The following is a 27,493-nucleotide window of genomic DNA, read 5'->3' as shown; positions in this document are numbered from 1 at the left end:
CCTGAGTTATGCAAAATAAACAAGGTAAGTCCTATAACTTCCCTAGCTTCCTGCATACAAAGTGTCCAGGCAATAGTGCAGGGAGGAGGAGCCCAGGATAAGACAATCTTAGGTGACAGAGCTAGGAATGTGGAATTACAACCTCGTTATTGTCTTCATCTGGAGCCAAGTATGGTTTAAGGAGATATGTATGGGTGCCAAGTAAGCAAGGGGTGGACTTCTGATAGTTAATTCTATGTGTCAATTTGACCAAGCCACAGGGTGCCCAGAAATTTGATCAGACATTATTCTGAGTGTTTCTGTGAGGGTATTTTTGGATGAAATTAACATTTAATTTGGTAGACTGAGTAAAGCAGATTGCCCTCTCTAATGTGGGTGGGCCTCATCCAGTCAGTTGAAGGCCTAAATAGAACAAAATGGCTAACCCTCCCCCATATAAGAAAGAATTCTTCCTACTGGACTGCTTTTGAACTTGGACATCAACTTTTTCTTGCTCTCGGATTCAAACTGAAACATCAGCTCTTCCTAAGTCACGAGTCTGCTATCCTTTGGATCAGAATTACACCATTAGTTTTCCATTTGGACAAAAACTACACCATCAGCTCTCCTGAGTTTCCAGCTAGCTTGCTGTGCATATCTGGGGACTTGTCAGCCTCCATAATCATATGAGCCAATTCCTTATAGTAAATTTTATTACAGGAAGAGGTATGTATATGTGTACATATATATGTATATGTGTGTGTGTGTGTATACACACATCCTGTTCATACAGTTTCTCTAGAGAACTCTGACTAATTCAATTTTACTAAAAATACAAAGATTACATTTAAAACCAAAGAAGACATTTCACATTTATTTATTAACCTACATTGAACAATTATCACTCACATCCTATATCTTGGCCAGTTTTCCAGATAGTAAAGTACAGTGATCTTCCCACCTTTTTTGCACTCATACTTCTAAAAATATTTTTTTTAATTATGTATCGTCTTGTATACTAAGTTATGTAAAAATTTTCGTTATGAGATTATTTAGTTGCAAAGATGTTATTGTAAATATTGCCTTTTTTAGTTGAAGACTTTTATGTCAGTCTTGTAAGTGTATCCAACTCAATCTAAATAATAGCAATTTGATGTCAGTATCATTATTTTTAGAAGTATCTACATAAGCAAGCTCTTCTTTAACAACTGGAAATTTTACATCAATCATTTTTTCCTTGAATTCATATTTTCTATTCCACTCACTCCTCATGGAGTTTTGTCAGAATGTAGTACATTTTATGTTCAACATTTTTATTAATAACCTTATGATAGTTTTTCTGTAACTTCATATTTAAATTTATTTTAAACTTTTTGTCTCAAAAGACTTTAAGTGTTAAACACATTTCTTTTTATTTCAGTCGCCATTACAATTATTGTTGCATACAGTGTATCAATAGACATAAAAATGTTCACACTACATTGCTTCATTAGGACATATAATTGCATGAATATTGCTAGAATGGGATGGGATTCAGCATCAACTCTATTCATATTTTTTACTTTTGCAGATGTGAGCTGTTCATAGTTAAGTAAATAGAGAGTTGTGTTATTGTAATGTCCCTCAAATTATTTTTTCACTTTTTCTGAGTTATACACAAAAAGAAATCACACGATGTCTATCAACATAAATTACTTTAAATTATTTGTCTAGTCTATTAGGTCCACCTAAAATTTTGCTGAAAACAATGAAAAAAGGATAATTTCCCCAGTCATTAGAACATTCACATTTTCTATACCAAATAGATATTTTAGGTTGTCTTTTTGTTTGGTACTGCAGAGATGTTTACTCCTGGGACAATGAGAAGTAAACCTTTCACTCGTGAAGTGAGAAAGGTTGATTTGAAAGGGGATTGGCAAAGGGGAACTTGCACTTCTATCACTGGCACATTCTCTAGGAGGTCATTTTTCACTAGAGTATTTGTTAAAGTTGAAGATCAAAGAATTGATTTCCTTAAAACTCTCATGATCATGTACCTCTTTCAAAGTCTTCATTTACCCCAGGTTTAAAGACTCCCAGTTTTTGACAGTTAAAAGGGATGGAAACAAGTCATCTTACCTGATCCAGATAAGCTTTTCTAAGTTTAGACTACCATATGCCCATATATGATTCAATCCATATATTGATGTAGCCCAGTGAACCTGTATTTAGTCACCCCCAATATACACTAACCTATTCTAGCATTCTAGCATGATAATGCTAACTATCATTTATTCACATCAATATGAAAAAAAGTATATTCTGTTTAGATTTCAAAAATGTAGGAATAACTTTTAAGTTACTGCTGCTCTTTAAAATATTTAAATGAAGGTTATCTCAGGCAAAAGAATTAAATCAGCATATTGGACTTAAAATTTCTTTTATGAAAATTATTCCTCTGTAATGTCACATTCCATGTAAATGCAGACTGTCTTATTAGAAGAAAAACCATTAGTGATAATTTTCTGTTATGTTAAATAATATTTTAAAGATGATTATTTGACATAAATTCTCAGTGATTGATATATCTCTGGAATTTTTTCTTTATAAGAAGTACTGTTGGTTTCAGTGTTGACAGATATTTTACTTGGCTTTCCCATATTTGAATTTTCACTATTACTGAGATGCAGTGTATAACAACATGCTAATTAATCTCCTGGAACTTAAATTCATCTTACATTTCAAGGGAAATAAATGTTTAAATGGTATGACCATTTATTTTTAATGTCTTAAAAAGTTTCTCTTGCTCTAGCCTAGCATAGGTGTTTTTAACTGACGAATGTATTCTAGTGTCATCAGATCTATTTTACTTTATCTTGTGCACTTAGAATGTATTATCAAAGACATTATAATTACTCCACAAAAACCTAATCGTCTTAAGCATTAGATTTACTTAATATAACATTGCAGATTTTATGCTGCTTTTTTTTTTTTTTTTTGCGGTACGCGGGCCTCTCACTGTTGTGGCCTCTCCCGTTGTGGAGCACAGGCTCCGGACACGCAGGCTCAGCAGCCATGGCTCACGGGCCGAGCCGCTCGGCGGCATGTGGGATCTTCCCGGACCAGGGCACGAACCCGTGTCTCCTACATCGGCAGGTGGACTCTCAACCACTGCGCCACCAGGGAAGCCCGATGCTGCATTTTTAAAGTTATCTCATTCTTCTATTTATAATAAATAGCCTAGAACAAGTTGTTTTTATTTGAATAGCAAGTTTGCTTTACATGACAATTGAATATCAATAAGGTACTCAATGAAGTTAAATATTAAATTAATTATAAATTTGAGTGTGTGATCCTCAGGAAAAATTTATCTTCTTTGATTTTAATGCCATTATTTGCTTTTTTTTTTTTTTCATTATTTGCTTTTAACTAAAATCACTTGTATAGATGAGTAATGAAATTGTTATAGGCTGTATATGCTAAATAACATGTACACACAACATTTTCCTACATTATAAAACTTATTTAGTGATTCACTTTTAAACTATTTTAATTTTGATTATGTTCTTGTATTTCATGCACCTCTACTCTGAAGATATATCTAGTTTTTGAGTTAAGAGAATCTTCACTCATCAGTAACGTTTCTTTTCTTTTTTTAAAAAATAATTTTAAAAACGTTCATTTGATGGGGAAATACTGCTTTGTTGCACGTTTCTGTGTTTACAGCAAAGCAGAATATTTTCCCCTATGGTTGTTAGCCTTCTGCATTTCTTCCTTGTTTTTCATAGTAGGTTTTTGTCTCTGTCCATTTTTTTTCTCATTGCTCTGTACGACCTCTTTACATATTGTAGTTAATGTCCCAGGATTATATACGAGGATCTTTGTTTTGCACATTCTCAGAATCTAAGTCCCTGAAGTTACAAGGTTGCATTGGAAAACCAAATTTGCCAAAACATACAAATAGCCCTCCTATAAATTTTGGGCTGCCCTCCTAAAAATTTTGCCCCTCTGCCCACATCCCTCACATGTAACACTAGTGTATTTTTTCATCATTAGATTTGTGAGTTGGTCTGTTCCTGTTAGCCATATGTTGAATATTCTTGAGTATAATGCAAAACAATTTCAAAATTTGCCAAAGATGCAAAATTTCCTGAGGTTGATCAAAGTGACTGTGGAGAATTGTTTGAATCCCATGCAAAGCTACTGGCTAATGAGAATGTAGAAGGATTCAGCCAGTTAAGAAAGCAATGTTTCTTAAATTCTTAATCTTATCATCTTATATTCCTTACATGTTTAATATGTAACAGTATAACAATATTTGACTTAAAAGAATAATATGCCATTCTCATTTTTCTATAAGGAAGTACAAAAAGTATTGTTTTTAATATATACAATATGTTTAATGTTTAGTGTTCACACATTTAAAACAGACTGGATGAGAAAATTATGGCTGATAAAAATTTCAGTTGTGTATATTCTTCATAATACCAGTATATAGACAAAGTTTTTAACATCTCTGAGAAAAATGAACAAAATATTTTTGTAGTTTAAAGTGAGATGTTGAATACTAATATAGAGAAGTAGAATTTCTGCACCTGTAAGAGTAGGTATATATATTATGTACTTTCTACATAATGTTCAGGTGGGATTTCAGTGTGCCCAGCTCAGAGTTATACTGAAGACTTATTTGTATCAAACAGCCCAAAAGTGAGTGACCAAAACCCAAGGCATTAACAGTGTTTAGAGATACAATGTAGGGAGAAAATGCTATAATTGCTTAGTTTTAATTTTATGATGTATATGATTGGAGTTTCTGGAGCCTATAACCAAGGCAAATATTGCTGGTACAAGAAAAGGGAAAAGACAATCTTATAGACCATAATTATCTTAAAACTGTGTATAACTAAAAGACAAGTAAAGGATAAAAAGCCCATCAGCTGCCTAAAATATATTATATAACCACCCAGCAATTTATCCATCATCCTTTGGAAACATTCATGCCTACTGTAGTCAGAGCTTCAGGAAGTCAGCATTAAAGATGTAACGCTGAAAAGTTACACCCTTAGAAAATCCTATAGAACAATATACATGATGTTGTTAAAGCTTTTAAAAACACTATGGTAAGTATTTTTCAGTTAACTTTTTTATCTAAAAGAATTTTCTTGATCATCTCAAATATAGTGATGGGTATTCTCTATGAAAACTTTCTATGGAATGTTTTCTAATATAGCAAAATTATATTTTAATGTTAAAATATTTAAACATTTATCAGTAGATCAGCTGATTTTTTATGAAATAAAAAATTATGTACACACATGCACACCCAAACATTTCTTAAGAACTTGAAAATGCTAAGATTTCTCTATTATTTATATCCTTTTCATAATTTTTAACAATATGATGGTATGTGTTAATACATATAGAATTAAAGAAAGTAAAATTTCAGAAGTAAATTTAAATGCTGTTTCATAATATGCTAAAGTCAGTTTCAAAAACTTAATTTGAATATTTTTTAGTGATAACGTGCCAGGTAGGTAATATTCATTCAGGAAGAGATATCTAATATCTAGAGCAAAGGGTTAATTCTTGACTTGTTGCATTAACTTTTTGAGTTACCTGTTATATACACTATGCACTAACATCAACCACAGTTAGAACAAAGTGGGAGGTTAGAATGCTTTTAAGGAGCTTCAAAGTTGTATTTTTTAGTGTGTACCCAGGATAGGTACCTGGTTACCAGCAGGGGTGTCCCAACTACTTGATGTTTATTAAAGGATTATAGCATATAATATTTTTTAACATCAAACATATTGGTAAATAAATAGTTCAAATTTAAAATCAATTATGGTGAAATTTCCCATATTTACTATTGAGAAAATCTTTCATATTGAAAATGAATTACTTTACAATAATCTATGTCCTGGAATGAGTTTCAGTTCATTGAAAATAAACCATATGATATTTGATAAATTAATATAGTAATAAGATACTTGGTAACAAAATAATGAAGTATGAATATTTAGTCTAACATCTTCAGAATTCTTTTTCACAGACTTTAAATCCATAAGTAAAAGTTAAAAGTGTATCTTAATAATTTGAAAGCATTATTTTAAATCCCAAAATATCAGCCTTTTACCCAAATATTGAACTCATTTGTTAAGATCTTATTCACTGTACCTTGTATCTTTTCCTTTATTTGATTCCTTGGTTTTAATTGAGGTCAGAGATATTGATTTAGAGTTAGATAAAGTGGTATTACTTGCTAACAATGTAAAGTTTGAGTTACTGTTAAAAAGGTTTCTTTTCCTTCTGTCAGTTTGGTGTCAAGATTAAGTCTGTTTGCCATGCATCTGTTATTTACTGATGATGGAACAAGAATTAGAAATCTAGTGAGTGGTCAGTTTGCTCTTAGTACACTGTAGTAAGTACAGTCTGGTCTTTCTGAGTACACAGAATACAAAAATGTCTCAGATCCAGCCCATGTTTTTTTTAAGTAACAAAAATTGAAACAGCTATAAAAATGAAGTTAAAGAAACATCCCTTGGTTGGCCAAATATATCATTGAACATTTTTTAAATTATGTTCATCTCCAAAGTTGTAGTTTTATGATTCAGAGCAAAAGTAATATAACACGCTATAAATAATTAAAAATTATTTTCTGGCCCTTCTATATTCCACTTTGCAAGCTTTATGCATACTCAACACCTTATACATTACACATTTTCCCACACATTTTTACTTTTTCTAGCCTGTATAATATTTAATGTACATCCTATCAAAACTGTTTTATCACTGTGTATCTTTTGTCCATAATATAAATACAAATATTAAAAGGTCTTTGAAGGCAGAGCTATAATCAGAATATGTTCCCTTCACTTCTTTGTCAACATTTTATTTGTTCAGAAAATTATCAGGCTATCTATAAGCTTTTCAGTGCTAGTTGAGCCAGAAATTTGCTGTTTGACCCTAGGGTTCCCCTCTTTTTTTCCCTCCCTAGCTACTTGTGAGAGCTTATTTAAAATTCTGAGTTCTCCCCTGGCAGCCACAGTTCGAGTTTCTTTGGCAAATTAAAAAGACTAAGAAAAAACATGCAAAAGCTCAGTACTGTTTCCAGTGACCTACATTTGTAGGCAGCTTTTAAAAGATGGTATGTGCCTTATTTTCCAACGAGGAAATGAAAGATAAGATAAAAAATATAAAAGAAAATAAACCCACCTCTCTGTCACTACCTAATGAGAAATTTTTGATATAACACTAAAATAAACACACATTTGGCATTGATGTTTGTACATCAGTCAACAAAAGAAAGGAATTTTGCATGCAGAAAAGTAGCCTAAGTTATATAGCAAAATGCCACACTGTGTAATAGGATATTTATCCTTAAGAAGATGAAATATACTTCAAATCTGAGCTTAGATTTTAATTTCTGTGTTGCTGCTTAACTAGCTACAGGACCTTGCATAAGTCACTTAACCTTTCATATTAAGATAGGGATGATAGCCTGCCTACCTTATTCCGGAGCTCCAAATTAAAAATGAAATATCTGGAGTTTTGCTTTCTAAATCTTAAAACACCTGTTCCAGCCCTCACATTTACTTTAAAAATTTTATTTTGAACCCATAAAAAAATGAATGGTTGTGAATACTTGATGGATTTGCTATAGGCAAAAGAAATGTTTAAATCTTAGAACTATTATTAGTTTTATCATTCTTGGAAAAGAAGCCACATAAAGTCAGCATTGGGAATATTAGAAATAGGGCTTATTTTTCTTTTGAATACTTTTTCTGAAAAAGTATTCAGAAGAGAAAGTATTCAATCCTTTTGGGGGTGGATAAATGACTTCAAAATTTGAAAACCAGAGCCATTCAAACTAAAAGAAAATCAGCCTCCCAAATGAACATGTTGTCCCATTTAATGAAACATTAAAGGATACCGTGGAAGGAGAAAGGCTGTATACTATCAAGGATCATAAATTAAATAGACAGTCTGTGAAGATTTATTATGTACAAAAGGATAACTCTACTGTTGAAAACCCCCAAAATATAGGGCTATTTCTCCAGCTAGTGTTGGGATGATTCTTTCAGTGTTTCTTTCCTAATTTAAGTTTTTTTTGTTCACCAGAAACTGACAGGCAGTTGCAGAAAAGGGCCTTAGTTCCTCACATCCATCTTTTCACATTATGGTATATTAACAAAATCAGAGGCATTTGAAACGTGCTTATTGTTTTTGTAAAATATTCTCACTACAGTTTGTGTGTGCATACATGTGAGTCTGAAAGTCTGTGCTAGATTTCAGAAACATGGTAGAGAGCATTAAAATGAAGACTTAAATTGGAGGTAGAAAACAGATCTGAAACTATGAAGTTTCAGATCAGAGATATTGATCTTACCTTGCATATCAATATCAGAGATATTGATCTTACCTTGCATCTCTTAAAACAGACTGTAACATACAGGGTGCTATAGAATTAAATAAAACCTATTTTATGCTTTTACCCAGTTACCTCTACTTCTCAGTAGTCAATGAACAAAAAGAATGAGTTCTATTGTACTAACACCAAATGTACTACAGAAAATAGTTTTCAAATTTAATAAAAATAAAGTGATACCCAGTTTCATTTAGTACCCCACAATACCCTAAGGATTTTTGTTTGTGACACTTTCCATAAGCTGGGTTTATTCTGGAAAAAAAAAAAAAAAATCACATCAAACAAATAAAACCAGTCACTTGTTGTGTGCTCCTGAGTTAGGAATTTAACTGATCAGGACCCCTTAAATGAAGGTAATGCCTGATTTCATTCCTAATTGAGATTTCTTTGACAATAGATATCCATGAAACTTTAGAATACTTCTTTTCCAACAATGTAAAGATTTAGTAAATAATTATAAGATTATTGTCACTTTCTCAACTTTTAAAATAATTATATTTAGAAATGTTTTAGTTACAGCAGTTTTTAGAAATTAGTTTATATTCAATAAAGAGACTTAATACTTAAAGGAATTTTGTAGGAATTCTTTGCCAGCATAAGAATCCTTTTATAACTTATTATTGCATAACTTGTTTGCTTAATGTAGATTTTCATATGTCATATTTTCTTAAAACAGGTTAATATACACCCTTATACAGTAAACATTAACTAAAAGGAGTTATTACATATGATCTCACTAATAACTAAACCTGTTAATACCAGTGAGTAAGTGGAAAGTTTAGTCTACTTTTTAAAACAATTCACAAAATGTTTTGTAATCAAGATATGTCCTATTATAAGGACATTGTTCACCATTCACTATTCTTTCTATAACTAGGAACATAATATATATAAAAATATACATATATACACATATACGTGTGTGTATGTATACACACACATACATAATACATATACACACACAGAAGTTCACATTTTTAACAATAGTAGTTACCTAGTTAGTAGCTCTCTTCACTTTAACTTGTATTATCTCTCTGAGTATGAATTTTATTGGTTGTGCAGTCAGAGCCAGATTAAACATTGACAGCATTGAATATAAGAACTTTACTTTGTAAAAAAAACCTAGAAAGGAAAACTCCAATTTTTATGGATAAAAATATTAACAGATTCCAACAGTGCATTCTTGCCTCTCTATAAGTAAAAACATGGTATTTTTATTTTAAGCTTTCTTCTTAAGAAGTCAATTTGAAGTAAAGAGACTGTTTTGAAGGAATATGTAATATAGCTCTTATGTTTTGATTTATAAAATCATAAATTCTGTATCTAAGTTGATCTATTGAGGAAAATTGATAAAATTAATATAGACCTCATAGAGTCTTGTTCTTAACAGCTTGACAGTTTTGAGTTTTTTAATATATGTGAGAAAATAATTACAGAAGCTAATATCAGAATGCCAAGACACTCAGTGCATTTCCCCTTAAACTCCTTTTAAGTCAATGCCATCAATAGACAGTACTGAAACCTGTGGCTGCTTTGGTCAAGACTAGGAGTGCTGTTTATGGTATTAGCAGGCATATTGCTAGGACCTAGATAAGGAATGTAAATTTGCCTGTACCTCATCTTCCCATTCTCACTACTAGATTGCAGTAGAACTCAGAGGTTAATACACGTCAAAATTGCTTTGAGATCCTTCTGTGACTGGTGCTCTTAAAAATGTGATGGTTTAGAATGTAATGTTTTAAAATAATTAAATTATATTTGCATTTAATTGAAGATATTATTATTAAACTTAGTGCAACTCTTTCTCTTCATTTCTGAATACTTCTAGTACAGACTTCCATTTCCTTTCCTTCATGTATCCTGCTCCTTCCCTCTATCTTAGTCAGGAAAATTGAAAGAGAGGTTTTTCCAGCTTTCTCAGCACATTTCTGGTTTACATTTTAAGGAGAAATGTGATTTGCTTGCCAAATTACAAGCATCAGTTTTGTCAGTAGCTTAACTTGAGAGTTTAGTTAAAATACTTTTTGTATGCTGATGTGAAAGTGTTTTTCACCATCCTTCTTGTAATAGCAGTAATTTTTCTATCTTTATATTCAAGAAAAAATATCTGAAATTGTACTAAGATGTCCCCTAATCTGTACTGCATTTGGTTTGAAACAAGATAATTCACTCATTACTAATCTTAAAATCTCTGAGTTTTAAAAACATGTAACATCAACTACACCCCAGGACCTTCTAACTTACTCCCTGCAGTCTACATTTCTGAATGCTTTTAACAATTAAAGTCACTCCTCGCCCCATACTTTTGAACAGTTAAATGAAGATAATGTGGAGAACATACCTTTACTAAATCAATATTCAGGTTAAATATTTGGACCATGTTTGTATTCAAATTATGATAATCAGTAATATCTTTGGATTTGTTTCTCTTTCCAACTTTCAGAAAATAAGTATTCCCTCCAAAAACCCCCATAAATCAACAAAGTAATATACTTACTGATACAATATAATATACTTACCGATACATGCATAATGCTTAAGTAGTATTAATTATACAGTTACCGAAACCTGCAAGGATCAAAAGATTTTATTTTTAAGAAGGATTTCTCATGCTGCATGGATTATGTTGCTACATAATAGCTCAGTAGTACTTCTGCTGAATTGTAAAATAGCTAAGAGAGGAATATGATGCCCATAGTTGGTGTAATGCATTGGTAATTAAGAGGGTGGGAGGTTAAGCTTCATTAACTGCTGAGGGATTGTATCTTGGGTTTTATTATGCCCTAGAGAACATAAAAAGTGAGAAGGGTCAAACTGTTGGAATCAGATTTTGCTTGTGCATCTGCCAAAACAAAGACCACAAAATAATAAAGCAGTAAGCACAGAATGACATGAGTTGAAAAGGGAAGAAATATATCTACAGCATCTTATGGATAAGGATAAGTGTTTCTGGTGAAAAGAATAAAAAAAATACTGGAGTATACTTTGGTATTGAAAGTTTGTAATAATTTCCTTTCATATAGCTTTTTTAAAAAGTCAAATAGTTGTTTTTGTCCAAAGGTATTGCCAATTTCTTTATTCTTGTTAATTTTCTAACTTGGTGTATTTGATTAAAAGAGAGACAGACACTTTATACTTGCCATCCTATCTTCTGTGGGGAACTTATGATGCCTGCTTTTTATTTTTATTTATTTATGATCCTTATTACCAAATGTATGTGAACTGTAAGCACCTCATTGCAGAAAAGAACAAAAAATCTGATGTATATTCTTCCTCTTAGGAAACAAGGATACTGGGTTAGAAATCAAGACGGGGTGATTTTCGAAAGTATGAGGGAGGATGCTGATCTGTGATTGATGGCTATAATAGTTGATTATTAAAGAGCTTATTCTTAGCATTCTCTCAAAATAGACATTTTATCAAAACATCAATTAAATTTTTTGTTTGATTAGATACAGGTATTGCAACAAATGGTAGAGATTACAGATACAGTGGTCATCTCTGATAGGGTCAATGATTCACTGTGAGCAGGGTAGGTGATGGCATACTTCAAAAATTTTAGGGCTTACAAATATAACAACATGTTGAATGCAAACTCTTACAGAAATTTCTGAATATTAGAAGACAAAAGTACCAGAATATTTTTTTCCCAAAAATGTCATTTCTTAGTATATCTAATCATTCATTTTCACTTGAAGAGAACAGGAAAATGGATTTCATTTCTTACATTCCCTCCATTCCTCAGTATCATGTCACCTTTTTAGTTCCTTCCTTTTCTTCATGTTTAGTCCTTAACTTTCTTGTTCTGCTTTTTATTCTCTTCGCAGCAAGTCTTTTTTCCCACCAGTTTCATTGAGATGTAGTTGACATATATTATTTTAAGGTGTACAACATAATGTTTGGATATATGTATATATTGTGGAATAACTACCACAATAAGTTTAGTTAACATCCATCACCTCACAGTTACAATGTTTTTCTTGTGATGAGGACTTTTAAGATCTACTCTCTCAGCAACTTTCGAATATACAACACAGTATTGTTAGCTATAGTCACCATTGCTGTACCTTTATCATGTACAGAAATTATTTATCTTATAACTGGAAGTTTGTACCTTTTGACCACCACTGCCCATTTCCCTGCTTCTGGCAACCACCAATCTATTCTCTATTTTTATGAGGTCAGATTTTTTAGATCCCACATATAAATGAGCTCATATGGCATTTATCTTTCTTCATCTGACTTATTTCAGTTAGCATGATGCCCTCAAGTCCATCATGTTGTCACAAATGGGAGGATTTCCTTTCATTTTTTTTATGGCTGAATAATATTCTATATATTAAACATTTTCTTCATCTGTTGATGGATACTTAAGTTGTTTCTATGTCTTGACTTATAAAAAATGCTACAGTGACATGTGGCTACAGATATCTCTTTGATATAATGATTTCATTTCCTTCAAATATATACACAGAAGTGAAATTGCTGAATCATATAGTAGTTCTATATTTAATTTTTTGAGGAACTTCCATACCGTTTTCCATAGTGGCTGCACCAATTTACATTTCCACCAACAGTGTACCAGGGTTCCCTTTTCTCCACATCCTTTCCAAAACTTGTTATCTCTTATCTTTTTTATGACAGCCATCTAACAATTATATAAAATAAAATACATTAAAAAAATTGTATGCTTGATAAACAATATATATGTCTTCATTGTATTAAAAAGTGTTACCATTTTTTATTTTTACACTTTCTACCTCTTTATTCCTTTTTTATACTGCTGAATTATATCTTCAAATAATTTTTTCAGAAAAGGTTTGTGGTAGGTAAGCTTTTGAAACACTATATACCTTTTAAAAAGTATTTTGCACTTATGGTTAATAGGCAGTTTTCCTGGATGGAGAATTCTAGATTTAATATCAGATTTCCTCGTATTTTGAAGACATTTTTTCCTTGTCTTTTAAAATCCAGTGTTGCTGAGATATCTAATGCTAATCTATTTCTTGGCCCCTAGTAACCTCTAATCTGCTTACCATCTTTATAGTTTGCTTTTTGTAGAATTTTACATATGTGGAATCATGCAGTATATAATATTTTGTATCTGGCTTCTTTCACTTAACATAATGCTTTTTAGATTAACCATATTCCTATACATATATCAGTAGAGTTTCTTTAACTGATTTTTTTAGCCATTTACCAGTTGATGGACATTTGGGTTTCCACTTTTGACTATTAAATGAAGTTGTGTGAACATCCACGTACATGTCTTTGTATAGACATGTTTTTATTTCTCTTTAGCAAATACCTAAGAAGATAATGGCTGGATCATATTGAAAGTGTTCACTTTTTAGAGAAATTTCCAGACTCTGCTCTAAAGTACCTGTGCAATTTTGCATTCTCACCAGCTGTGTATAAGAATTCCAGTTGCCTGCTTTCTTTTTAACATTTGGTGTGACCATTTTTTGAATTTTATTTTAACAATTCTCATGCACACATTATCCACTTTGTAAGAGAATAGTATGAAAGAACGTTCAAAGTATAATCATATCTTCTTTCTGAGATATTTAAGGGTTAACTGAGAGGTCTATGGATGCATGCTGCCCTGAGCCAGGAGAGGGAATTAACTAGTCTTCAGTGACTGAGGAAATAATTGTAGAGAAAGTAAGGAGGAGGCAGAGCTGAGAGAAGGGGAGAAAAGAAGAATGAAAGACAATAACCTGATTTATTATGTACTTTGAGTTTGACATGCAGTCGAACATTCAGGTAGAATATTCAGAAGGCAGTTAAAAATCTAGGCCCAGAAATTGTAGAATGATTGGAAACAGAAATTTGTTAGCAATCATTTATTTTACCCTCAAACGTTTATTGAATGCTTATTGTATGCCAGACACTGTTATGGACTGAATGTTGTGTCCCCCCTAAAATACATGTTCTTTTCGCATGCAAAATACATTTAGTCCAACCCAAAAACCAATAGTGAACCTGTGAAACCAGGCAAGTTATGTGCTTCCATAATACAGTTGTGGGACAGGCATAGGAGAAACATTCCAAATCCAAGGGAGAAAGAAGGAATGGATGATGGATCCCAAGCAAGTCTAAAATTTAACAAAGCAAATTTCATTAGATCTTAAGGCCCAAGAATAAGTCTCTTTGGTTCAATCCTCTGCCCTCTAGGCCCACTGGGGTAGCAACATCATGCCTCTTCAGCTGGGCGGGGCACCCTTTTAAACCGAGGTGGGGGCAGCCTTATCCCTCAGGCCTGTACACTTCAGGCCTGTGGTGGGAGTGGCAACCCTGATGATCTCTGAATCAGTTTTGGGGTCCTTATTCTCTTTTCTTTCTTTTTTTTTAAGTTTTTTTGATGTGGACCATTTTAAAAGTCTTTATTGAATTTGTTACAATATTGCTTCTGTTTTATGTTTTGCTGTTTTTGGCCGCGAGACATGTGGGATCTTAGCTCTCCAACCAGGGATCGAACCCGCACCCTCTGCATTGTGAGGCAAAGACTTAACCTCTGGACTGCCAGGGAAGTCCCTTTTCTTGAAGGATAGCGCATGTTTGAAACCAAATAGCTCTGTGATCTTGTCCTGTAAAGTCAAAGAATTCCTTAATACCATCTTGCCTTCTGTAGTCCCTTTAGTTCAAACTGGCCGCCTCTCTACTGGTATAATCTCATCTCTGTTCCTGGCTTCTGTGAGATGGCTGATTAAGCCTAAGAGTTGTACCCATGATCTCTTTATCAAATGATTATTCAGCCAAACCCTTAGTGTACTTTAAGAACAAGCTTTCTTATTTTTTGCAATATTGATAGGTTGAAAATTTTTCAAATCTTCAAGTTCTGGTTCCTTTTTGCTTATCAGTTTCTTTAATTTATCTCTTTCCTTTTGTATTTTACTATAAGCATTCAGGAGGAACCAAGCTGTTCAGAAATTTGCTTAGAAATCTCCTCAGCTAAATATTCAGTTTCATCACTCACAAGTTGTACCTTCCACAAAACAGTAGAACACAGTTCAGCCAAGTTTTTTGCCACTTCATAACAAGGATCACCTTTCCCCAGTTTTGAATAATGTGTTCCTCATTTCCTTATGAAACTTCAACAGAATCACACTTAACATCCATAATTGTAGCATGTACCTCAAAACTCATCAGCCTCTATCCGTTACCCAGTTCCAAAGCCACATTTCTATTTTTACGTATTTGATACAGCAGCATACCACTTTTCAATACCAAAATCCCCATCACCTTGGGCTACCATAACAAAATATCAGACACTGGGTGGCTTAAACCACAGAAATTTATTTTTTCACAGTTCTTGAGGGTGGGAAGTCCAAGATTAAGGTGCATGCTGATTCAGTTTCTAGTGATAGCTCTTTTTCTGACTTGTAGCTGTCCACCTTTTCACTTTGTGCTCACATGACTGCTCCTTTTTGCATGTGTGGGGAGAGAGAGAGTGCTTGATCTCTAGTGTCTCTTCTTATAAAGACACTAATCCTATTGGATCATGGCCCCATCCTTATTACCTCATTTAACCTTAATTCCCTAAAGGCTTTATCTCCAAATACTATAATATTAAAGGGTTAGAGTTTCAACATAAGAATTTGCAAGGACATAAACATTCAGTCCATAGCAGGTGTTAATGATGAAAAGAGACTAAGACATAGTCCCTACCCTTAAGCATCTCACAGTGGAATCACTGAAATTTGAGAAGGCTTTTTTTTTTTTTTTTTTTTGCGGTATGCAGGCCTCCCACTGCTGTGGCCTCTCCCGTTGCGGAGCACAGGCTCCAGACGCACAGGCTCAGCGGCCGCTCCGCGGCATGTGGGATCTTCTCGGACCGGGGCATGAACCCGTGTCCCCTGCATCGGCAGGCGGACTCTCAACCACTGAGCCACCAGGGAAGCCCCTGAGAAGGCTTTTTTATCTAAATAAAGACATATGAAGAATTTTTGTATAGATTTTTTTTTAAGTTGAGACTTCTAAAACACTAGGAATAATGCTGGCAATGCTAGCAATGATACAAAGTCACATGCTTTTTGTTGTGTTGAATTTTGTAGTGAATGCAATATGGACATTCAGTTTGCAAGGAAGAAACATCTGTAGTTAATTAAATGGAAGAAGAGAGGTGGGGGGAGTGGAGTAGACTGCTATTTCCTCTATTTCATTTCTTTCCTTTAATGTTGCAACTTCACTTCAGAGAGGGTCTCTTGGATTGGATAGTCATCATCATATATGGATATTCCCAAAAGAGCTTTCTTTGTCTCAAGCACCAATCACTCTTCTAATCTGATGGTTTTAATACAAACACACTACTTCATGGAATAACAAATATTTAAGCTGTTTTTCCTCAGAAGAAAGATAGTACACCTAATCGGCCCTTTGAGACTCCATAACTCACTCAATACTGCAAAATAAATTTTTTTGAAATGCCTAACATTGGTGGGAGGTGTTCCTTTTAATATTGATATAAAAATGAGTTTGGGGAAAAAAAAAAATGAGTTTGGGGTTGGTGGGGTGTGCATAGACCACCATCAGCTCTTTCTTTTGGCACTTATTTGCCTTATTATTTCTGTATTGCTTTTTGTTTTTTAAGTTTTTGTGTCAATTTATAGATAAAATATGAAGATTTAGTTCTCATTTAATACCACACATTCTCTTTATGTCTCTGTTTCTCCTTTCAGTATATTTAAGTTGTCTTCCCTGGTCAAGTCAGTTATTCATTGTTTACGTTGTGTCAATTTATTCATTACAGTATTTAACATTCTATATTATGTGTATCCCCTTTTTTGGTACACCAATTATTTTTTCTGAAGTTAATCATTGCCTCATTTTTTTCAACTGTATCAATTATTAGTTCATCTCCAAACTTTCCACTAAAGCCCTAAAACTCCCCCTTAATGTGTTTAAGCATCATCTCCCTAGACTTCTCCATCTTCTTCCAAATGGATTGCTTGCTCTGTAGGCTGTCTACATAGCTGTTATTCTGGTGCTTCCCTTCTTCATCCTAACAGTTGCCTTTGAGAATGAATGGAAGTAGAGGGTAAGTGTGAGATGATAAAGTTGGGTTTTTTTTAATTTTGTACGTCTGAAAATTTTACATTAGTTTGGTTGACTATAGAACACTAGGCTAGAAATAACTTCCCTCTGTAAAGTCCAGTGTTGCGTTTGCAAAGTTTGATGCCATTCATATTCCTGACCTGTCCCCACCCAACCCCTGGAAGGTTTTCAGGTATTTTCTTTTGCCCCTCTTGTTCTAAAATGTCAGAATTATGTGCTTTGATGTAGGTCTATTTTCATTCACAGTTTGAGTACTCCATAGGATTTTAAATCTAAAATGTCATAATTTTCACTTCTGGAAATTTCTCTTAGGTTCTTTCTTTGATATTTTCCTCTGCTGTATTTTCTATTTTTCTGTCTAGAAGTGCTAAATCTAAAACTCTTAGAAGGAAACAAAGGTTTTCTTTGACCTTTGTTTTCTTTGATCTTGGATTAGGCAACAGTTTCTTAAATATAACACCAAGAGTACAAGCAACAAAAGAAAAAAAAACAATAAATTGGGCTTCATCAAAATTAAAGTTTTTACATCAGAAGACACTGCTGATAACACATATATATGGAATCTTAAAAATAAATAAATAGTCATGAAGAACCTAGGGGCAAGATGGGAATAAAGACACAGACCTACTAGAGAATGGACTTGAGGACACAGGGAGGGGGAAGTGTAAGCTGGGACAAAGTGAGAGAGTGGTAGTGTGTATATGGACATATATATACTACCAAATGTAAAATAGATAGCTAGCGGGAAGCAGTTGCATAGCACAGTGAGATCAGCTCCGTGCTTTGTGACCAGCTAGAAGGGTGGGATAGGGAGGGTGGGAGGGAGGGAGACGCAAAAGGGAAGAGATATGGGGATATATGTGTATGTATAACTGATTCACTTTGTTATAAAGCAGAAACTAACATACCATTGTAAAGCAATTATACTCCAATAAAAATGTTTAAAAAAAAAGACACTGCTGAGAAAGTAAAAAAGTTTACTCACAGAATGTGAGAAAATATCTGTAAATCATGTACATGATAAGGGTCTAATACCCAGAATAAATAAAGAACTATCACAACTCATCAACATAAACAACCCAATTAAAAAATGGGCCAAGGACATATAGACATATTTCCAAGGAAGATATACAAATGACCAAGACTAGCACATGAAAAGATACTCAACATCATTAGTCATTAGTGAAATGCAAATCAAAACCACAATGAGATACCACTTCATACCCACTGGGATAGCTATTTTAAAAAAAAGAAAGAAAAAGTGTTAGAGAGGATGTGAAAAAATTGGAACCTGCAAACATCGTTGGTAGGAATATGAAATGGTGCAGCCACTGTGGAAAACATTTTTGTAGTTCCTCAAAAAGTTGAACAGAGCTCCCCTGTGACCCAGCAATTCTTCTCCTAGGTATGTACCCAAGAGAATTGGAAATATATGTTCACAGAAAAACTCATGCATGAATATTCATAGCCACTTTAGTCTTAATAGCCAAAAAGTGGGAACAATCCAAATGTCTACCAGTTGATGAATGGATAAACAAATGTGACATATCCATACAATGGAATATTATTCAGTCATAAAACAGAATGAAGTATTCATACATGCTACAACATAGATGAACCTTGAAAACACCATGCTAAGTGAAAGAAAGCAGACACAAAAGGCCATGTGTTATATAATTCTGTTTATATGAAATGTCCAGAATAGACTAAACCATAGGGACAGAAAGTAGGTTAATGATTGCCAAGGACTAGGAGAAGGGGGAATGGGGAGTGACTGCTTAATGAGTATGCGGTTTCTTTTGGGAGTGATGAAAATGTTCTGAAAGTAGAAAGTGGTAATGTTTGCATAACTCTGAATATACTAAAAATCACTGACCTGTACACTTTAAAATGCTTAAAATGATGAATTTTGTTTTATGTGAATTTTATCTCAATTAAAAATACATATCTATATACATGTATATATATATTTATTATTTATATATATAAAAACCTTTATATATATATAATCTTATAAACCTTATATATATAACCTTTAGATGGATGTTACTAGAGTGTACTTTCTATACATATTTTGAACATTTTCATCCTTAGCTTTAGGAAATAAGCATCTGTTTTATCAATACTAAAATTAGAATCATTATAATTTTCACCTTACTTGTAACAGTTTTTAAAATAGTGAAATGTCCGCCCTAGGAGTAGATGACATATTTAATAAGATATATAAGGAAATGCTTACCTATTTTTTGTTTACATATGTTAGCCATATTAATGAGGTCTCTAATATTTTAGGTCTAGTTCTTTAATACTATACACCTTAATGTTAGAACATTTCTATTCAAAATTGATATAGTTTAATCAATGAAAGAAAGTGTGGTATACATTTTAAAAATATACATTCCATCTCTTTTGCAAAAAAATTTTTTAATGTTTTTGTTGTTCTGTTTTGGATGACCTTTGTTAAAACTATTAGTAAGTGTTCCTGAGATTGCAAAAAAGTTAACACAAATATTTATACTAAACATTGCCTAATATTGGCAATAAAAAAATGTGCAGCTCTGAGTAATAGTTAAGACAATTATTTGACTGAATTCTCATAATCGAACTTTTATTGAATGCTTAACATGTGGCAGGTACCATTCTCTGCATTTACATTTTTAACTCATTTATTACTTACAACAAACCAATGAAGTAAATACTATTATCTACATTTTTTCCGTTAATCAGTGGAGGCATATAGAGGTGCTACTAGTGGTCAGCGTAACCACAGACACAACTCTAATGTAAAGTCAAGATTTGAATCTAAACAGTCTGGATGCAGAATTCAAATTCATAACTGCTGTGTTGGGTTGAACTATATGCCTCACAAATATTTGTTTCCATTGGAAAAATAAGTTACTTTATATTCTGTAAGAGATTAATGCTTTGCTAGGAATGATGTATTCAGAGTTTTAATGATACAACTAGTTTCTAATAGTGGCATATATTATAGAGTGAATCCACTTTGAGATCTTTTAGGAGGAGACTAAGATATATGATGATTACTGTATTTCTAGGTGATTAGTTGACATGATTCTAAGCATAAGTAAATTTGATCCTGAAAAGTAAAAGTCGCAACTTGGACTAATTTATGACGTGGCACAAGATTATGTTTACTATCCAAATGCCCCACATTATCTTTATGATTCTAGCTAATAAAAAACAAAATTATTGCTGGTGCTTTCCTTCTGCAAAAAACATGTGTACCTTTTTCTTTGGATTATTTCTATAGTACCTCTTCACAAAACCATGTTTCTATATGTTTTCTTGTAGCCACTCAGTAGGTCACTCAGTAGTAGGTCAGCTTCCAAGAAAGAAAAGAAAAATTGGAATTCAATGTCTCTTCATTTAATCAGAGATTTTAAATTCTATTTTCATTTTTAAAAGAAGATCATAGGCTTGCAGGTGCAAAACTAATGTGTGATATGGGCAAAATAAATGTCTTTATTCTTAGTTGTTACTTCACCCATTATTTCGGTGAATGAGTTTTTTGAATTCTAGAATTACAAACCAGTAAACGGATTATGCACATGCTTTATTTTTACCTTGTGGCAAACATAACAATAATTACATGTAATACATAAGTGCTAATTCTAGACTTTGCTTGAAGTGTATAAATTTTTCTAATGATCATAGCCTCCTGCAATAGCATTTGATTTTTGCTAGTATAAAAATTAGAGTATTTTCTTTAAATTCTAGTTCACTGGTAAAAATTTAAACTTCACATTTAATATTAGGTAAACCCTCTTTCTCTGCTTTAGAAATATCTATATTGTCATGATTTTATGCTTGAATCAATTTGAAGGTGTCAATTTTTAATACATTGGAAAGTTCTAGTATTGCTAATATTATGATTTAAGAAAATTTTCACTTTTTTTTTTTTTACCACAGTTGCTCAGTAATATGTCATTCTGTTTTCTTAGGAACTTCCTGCACCATTACTTGATGATAATTGTAAAAAAGAATGTGATGAAGACATATGTAATCATAAAACAGAATCTAACATTAAGATGAAAATAGCTTGGCGTTACCAGTTATTACCCAAGATGGAGGCAAGTCAATAAATTATTTCTAAAATTTGCAAATATATTTGTTTTCATTTTACAAGATCTCTTGTGGTATACTTGTTATTCTTTAAATGTAATACAATGTATATTTGTTTATTTATTTATTTTTTGCGGTACGCGGGCCTCTCACTGTTGTGGCCTCTCCTGTTGCGGAGCACAGGCTCCGGACGCGCAGGCTCAGCAGCCATGGCTCATGGGCCCAGCCGCTCTGCGGCATGTGGGATCTTCCCGAACTGGGGCATGAACCCGTGTCCCCTGCATCAGCAGGCAGACTCTCAACCACTGCGCCACCAGGGAAGCCCTATATTTGTTTGTTTAAATAATTAGTTATTTCATTTGTAAAGTGTCTTATCAAGATGACTTTTTCCCAGTTTTATTCTGAAATAATTGACGTATGTCACTGTATAAGCTTAAGGTGTACAGCATGGTGGTTTGATTTACATATATTGTGAAATGACTGCTAGAGTAGGTTCAGTTAACATCCATCATCTCGTATAGAGAAAATGAAAAGAAGAAGAAAAAGAAATATTTCCCCTTGTGATGAGAATGCTAGGATTTACTCTCTTAGACTTTCCTATATATTATTCAACAGTCTTAGGTATAGTCATCATCATGTACATTATATCCCTAGTACTTATTTACCTTATAACTGGAAGTTTGTAACTTTTAACCACCTTCCTCCAATTCTCCCTCCCACTACCCTCTGCCTCTGGTACCCAACGTCTAATCTGTTTTTTCTGTTAGTTAATTTCTGTTTTATTTTGTTTTATTTTTAGATTACACATGTAAGTGAGATCATACATTATTTGTCTTTCTTTGTCTGACTTATTTCACTTAGCATAGTGCCACTAAGTTCCATCCTTGTTGCAAATGGCAAGATTTCCTCATTTTTTATGACTAAACAATATTCCATTGTATATATCTCACAACTTGTTTATTCATTTATCCATCAATTGACACTTTGTAAATAAAGCTGCTATGAACATAGGGTTGCAGATACCTTTTTGAGTTAGTGTTTTCATGTCCTTTGAATATATTCCCAGAAGTGGAGTTGCTAGATCATATGGTAGTTCTATTTTTAATTTTTTGAGGATCCTCCATACTACTTTCCATAATCACTGCACCAATTTACAATTCCACCAACACTGCACAAGGGTGCCCTTTTCTCCACATCCATGCCAGCATTTGTTGTCTCTTATCTTTTCCATGATGGCTGTTCTAACAGGTGTGAGGTGATTATTTTAACAACTTAACATTGTGGTTTTAATTTGCATTTCCCTAATGAGTAGTGTTGTTGAGTGTATTTTCATGTACCTGTTGGCCTTTTTAATTTTGTCTTTGGAAAAATGTTTATTCAGGTCCGTTGTCCATTTTTAAATTAGGTTAGTGGGGGTTTTTTTACTATTGAGTTATATGAGTTTTTAAATATATTTTGGATATTAACCCCTTATCAGATACATGTTTTGCAAAAAATTTTTCCCATTCCATAGGTTATCTTTTCACTTTATTGATGGTTTCTTTGGCTGTACAGAAGCTTTTTAATTTGATATAGACATACTTGTTTATTTTTTATTTTGTTGCATATGCTTTGGGTGTCATATCCAAAAACTTATTACCAAGACCCATGTCAAGGAGCTTTATTCCTGCGTTTTCTTCTAGGAGTTTCATGGTTGCAGGTCTTACATTTAAGTCTTTAATGCGTTTCAAGTTAATTTTTGTGAGTAGAGTAAGATAGGGGTCCAGTTTCATTCTTTTACATGTGAATATCTAATTATCCCAGCACCATTTATTGAAGAGAATGCCTTTTCTCTGTTGACTATTCTTGGCTACCTTGTCAAACATTAGTTGACCATATATGCTTGGGTTTATTTTTGGGTTTTCAAGTCTGTTCCATTGGTCTATTTGTCTGTTTTTATGTCAGTATCATACTGTTTTGATTAATATAGCTTTATAGTATAGCTTGAACTCAGGAAGTATGATGCCTCCTGCCTTGTTCTTCTCTCTCAAAATTTCTTTGGGGCTTCCCTGGTGGCGCAGTGGTTGAGAATCTGCCTGCTAATGCAAGGGACACGGGTTCGAGCCCTGGTCTGGGAGGATCCCACATGCCGCGGAGCGACTGGGCCCGTGAGCCACAACTACTGAGCCTGCGCGTCTGGAGCCTGTGCTCCGCAACGGGAGAGGCCGCGATAGTGAGAGGCCCGCGCACCGCGATGAAGAGTGGCCGCCGCTTGCCGCAACTAGAGAAAGCCCTCGCACAGAAACGAAGACCCAACACAGCCAAAAATAAATTAATTAATTAATTAATAAACTCCTACCCCCAACATCAAAAAAAATTAAAAAAATAAAAAAAAAAAATAAAAAAATTTCTTTGGCTTTTTGGGGTCTTTTGTGGCTTCATATAAATTTTACTAGTGTTTTTTGTCTACCTCTGTAAAAAATGACATTAGAATCTTGATAGGGATTGTACTGAATCTATAAATGGCTTTTGGTAGTATTAACATTTTAACCATGTTAATTCTCCCAACCCATGAACATGGAATACCTTTCCATTTATTTGTGTCTTCTTCAATTTCTTTCATCAATGTCTTGTAGCTTTCAGAGTAGAGATCTTTCACCTCCTTGGTTAAATTTACTCTTAAGTATTTTATTGTTTTTGATGCTATTGTAAATGGGATGATATTTCCTAAAAATAAAATTATGATTTGTTTTTTTTTTACCCAAATAGATTATTGCATTTCTTCCATAATCTCCCTATAGAATCTTTTATTCTAGGGTTGCAAGACAGAGTGAGTGAACTAATTAAGCCATTTCTATCTAATATAGTTGCCTATAAATATTCAATATAAGTAGTGGTTCTTTGGAATTACTGTTTTATTCCTGTACATTTCATTTTCAACCATTACATTTTCAAGCTGTCTGGTAACCTCTCCTATCTAGGATAAACTAAGAGACAGGATGTGAGGGGAAATTTTCTGAGAAGTCAAAACACATGTCAGTAAATCTGCCTACGAAATAAAGCTTATGAACTCTGCTCCTATTGAAGGCCCCTCCATTTGATTGTTTCCTTCATTCATTTTTCAGAACACTTTGAAGTCTACCAGACATTATCATACTGGTAGAAAAGTGGGGGAAATTCTATCTGAATAAGACAATTCCCATACTCCACACTTCTCTAGTCTTCCACATTGACATCAGTGTTACCTTTCCCAATTACAGAAATACGTTTATAACACCTCTTAACTGAAAATGCCTAATTTGGTTTCCTGTTTCCTGCCCCCTTCTAAATGGATGGCAGACTGTCAATCACATTACCTTCCTGCCAACCTTAGACATAGCCTTAGAATTCTCTGCAGAATGTCTGGGTGGTCACTACCAGTTAATAAGAATTAGAATGTGAGATGAAACCCATTATAAACCCACAATGTGAAATATAAACTTCTCAAGTTGTATACAAGATTTATACCACCTAATCCAAGCCTACCTTTTTAGTCTCTGTCCTGTGTGTATATAAAACACTATATTCACCCATCCTATGAGGACTGCTCTTTGTGAATTGCTTGTATTTCTGCTGGTGATGCTTTTCGCTTTCTTATTCACCAACTTATCCTTCTCCAAGGGCAAATGATATGTAATTATCTAATTTCTTATATTTGTTTCCATAGCACCACATGCATTTTAAAGTACTTCTCTACATTGTTTTATAGTTAGTTGGTAGTATAATTCTTTTCTCCACCAGACAGAATTCTCTAGAGGACAGAGAGCTTGTTTTATTATATTTTCTGTTGTATCTCCATCACCTGTGTTAATGCCATTTATTCATTCAGTCAGAAAATATTGATTAAGCATCAACTGTGTACCAAGTATAAGATGTGTTGTAATAGGTGGATATTAAGCAATGGTAAATTGTTCTAATTTAGATGGGAAAGCTATTTGAATAGTATCATTTTTAAGTGAGATTTATTTAAATGACTGTGAACAAACTACAAATAGGAGAGGGGTTATTTGCAACTCATAGTAGAATAAGGAATAGTCTACCAACTAAATTTTTGAAAACAGGAAAAAAAGTAAAAAGGAAACTTAGGTAGTCCTTAAACATACAAGAACAGATGCCAAATTTCAATTATAATAAAAGAAATGCAAATTAAAACTATACTGGCCTGCCATTTTTCTATTATTAGATTGTCAGTAATCTAAAATGTTTGGTAAGACACTAAATTAGCAAAGGTGGGAAGAAACTAGTACTCTCATACTTTGCTGGTAAAAATGTAAATAGGTACAGCTTCCGTGGAGGGTAATTTGGCAGTGTCCTTCAAAATTACAAAAACGTATACCCTTTGATTCTTTTGGAAATTTACGTCATGAATATATTTACTCAGATGTACAATGAATTATGTATGACCTACTTATGAGGCATTTTTTTTAATAATAAAAGATTGGAAATAACCTAAATGTCCATCAGTAAGCAACTAGTTAAATAAATTACAGTATATGTGGACAGTAGAAAACCATACATTTGTATTAAAAAGTGAAAGGAAGCTCTATGTAATCAGAATTTGTTACAGGCATAGCTTAGAATGGGATTGAAAAACTGGGTACAAGAGACCAGAATAAATGTAGTTATTCTGCTCGGGAAAACGTGAGTTAATTTACAAAGATTAAAACAGACAAGCAATGTAGAGACTAGCACTTGAGAACCCTAATAGCAAAGAACTTCATGCCTTTAATCTGGCTGATTCATTTAAGTAACTGGGCTTAAGGGTGACTCTTTTGTAAAGAGTGACTGTATTTCTAATTTTTTCTACTGGTATGTTCTGAAAGTCATTAAGAACGTAAGCTCTAAGTTGAATTTAGCTTTTGTGTAAAGACAATATACCAATTCAGTTTTAGATCATATAAAATATTTATATCTTCCATTTCTTTTATTTTTACTCTTAGCTAGGTTTTGGTCTTTTCGTTGGTCACTAACATTCTTGAAGTGAAATTGTCAGTGAAAATGCAAGTGATTGAAACTTTAAACCTTTTTTTCTTGCTGCTTCTTATAAAATCTGTTTAAACTTGGGGAGAAAGTTCTTTGTTTCTTTATAGTTAATTGTCTCCTTCTATATTGTAATTACAGATGCCATTCCTGCCCCCTTTCACATATGAGTAAATACTGCTTGCTCTGTTTTTACTTTTAGAGTATGGTGTGCTTGCCGTTGTTATTATGGGGGTAAACTTCTCAGAGGTTACACATTAACACAAGCCTCAGTTTTCAAGGCTTACAGCTTCAGTGTTCTAAAAATTATGTTCTTACAATGATGTTCTCCAGACGACTTATTTTCCCATTTTCTTCAGGACTCCATTAAAATATCACTTTATCGGGAATGTCTTCCTTTGTCACTCTGTATAAAATAAAACCTCTCACTCTTTCTCTCATCCCCTTTCACCACCATATTTCTCTTCAGGGTACTTGCCATCATCTAGCAAATAATATATCATCCATCTCCTCCTACTAGAGTGTGAACCAATGGGAGAAAAAAACTTTTACTATTTTGTTTTACTGGCATATGGTAGGTGCTCAATAGTTATTTGTTGAATACAGGAGTGAATGACATATAGTTTGTGAATTAAATGTTAAAGTGAGTTGAGTTGTATTAATTAATACACATAAATTAGCAGCTTATTTTGAATTTACAGTCAATGGTCAAACTTAAGTTTACTAGTATTTACAAGTAAGTTCTGTCAAGTTTAGAAAATAGAATCATCTCTGGCTTCTTTGCTTTTCTTTGAAATGTCACTAGCATGTATATTTGCCTGTAACACAAATTTTATATATGATGATTCGCCAAGACTGAGTAGACTTTGAGGATCACTCTTCACTATCTACTTTATAAATCCAGACCTTACCTTGCCATTATCATTTTAAAAACAACAACAGTAAAACCCTGGTTTTCTGTATTTTACT

General features: G+C 33.2%; 1 protein-coding gene across 4 annotated transcripts in view; it reads left to right on the top strand.

Moving 5' to 3' along the window:
- The window catches only part of ELP4 (elongator acetyltransferase complex subunit 4), a 226,466-nt gene that overhangs the window by 40,012 nt on the left and 158,961 nt on the right, over window positions 1-27,493 (top strand). For all 4 annotated transcript variants that reach the window (XR_003434501.1, XR_003434500.1, XM_027115112.1 and 1 more), the window contains exon 4: window positions 21,406-21,534. Coding sequence is in view for 2 of the 4 variants with exons in the window: in XM_027115112.1 (XP_026970913.1) it covers window positions 21,406-21,534 (129 nt within the window). In the remaining 2 variants the exon portion in view is untranslated. The remainder of the gene's footprint in view (window positions 1-21,405; window positions 21,535-27,493) is intronic.

Source organism: Aethalodelphis obliquidens, unplaced genomic scaffold (genome assembly GCF_003676395.1).
Source record: "Aethalodelphis obliquidens isolate GAN/ISIS:26980383/991018 unplaced genomic scaffold, ASM367639v1 scaffold14, whole genome shotgun sequence".
Taxonomy (NCBI): domain Eukaryota; kingdom Metazoa; phylum Chordata; class Mammalia; order Artiodactyla; family Delphinidae; genus Aethalodelphis; species Aethalodelphis obliquidens.
This window is presented reverse-complemented; position numbering and strand designations above follow the sequence as displayed.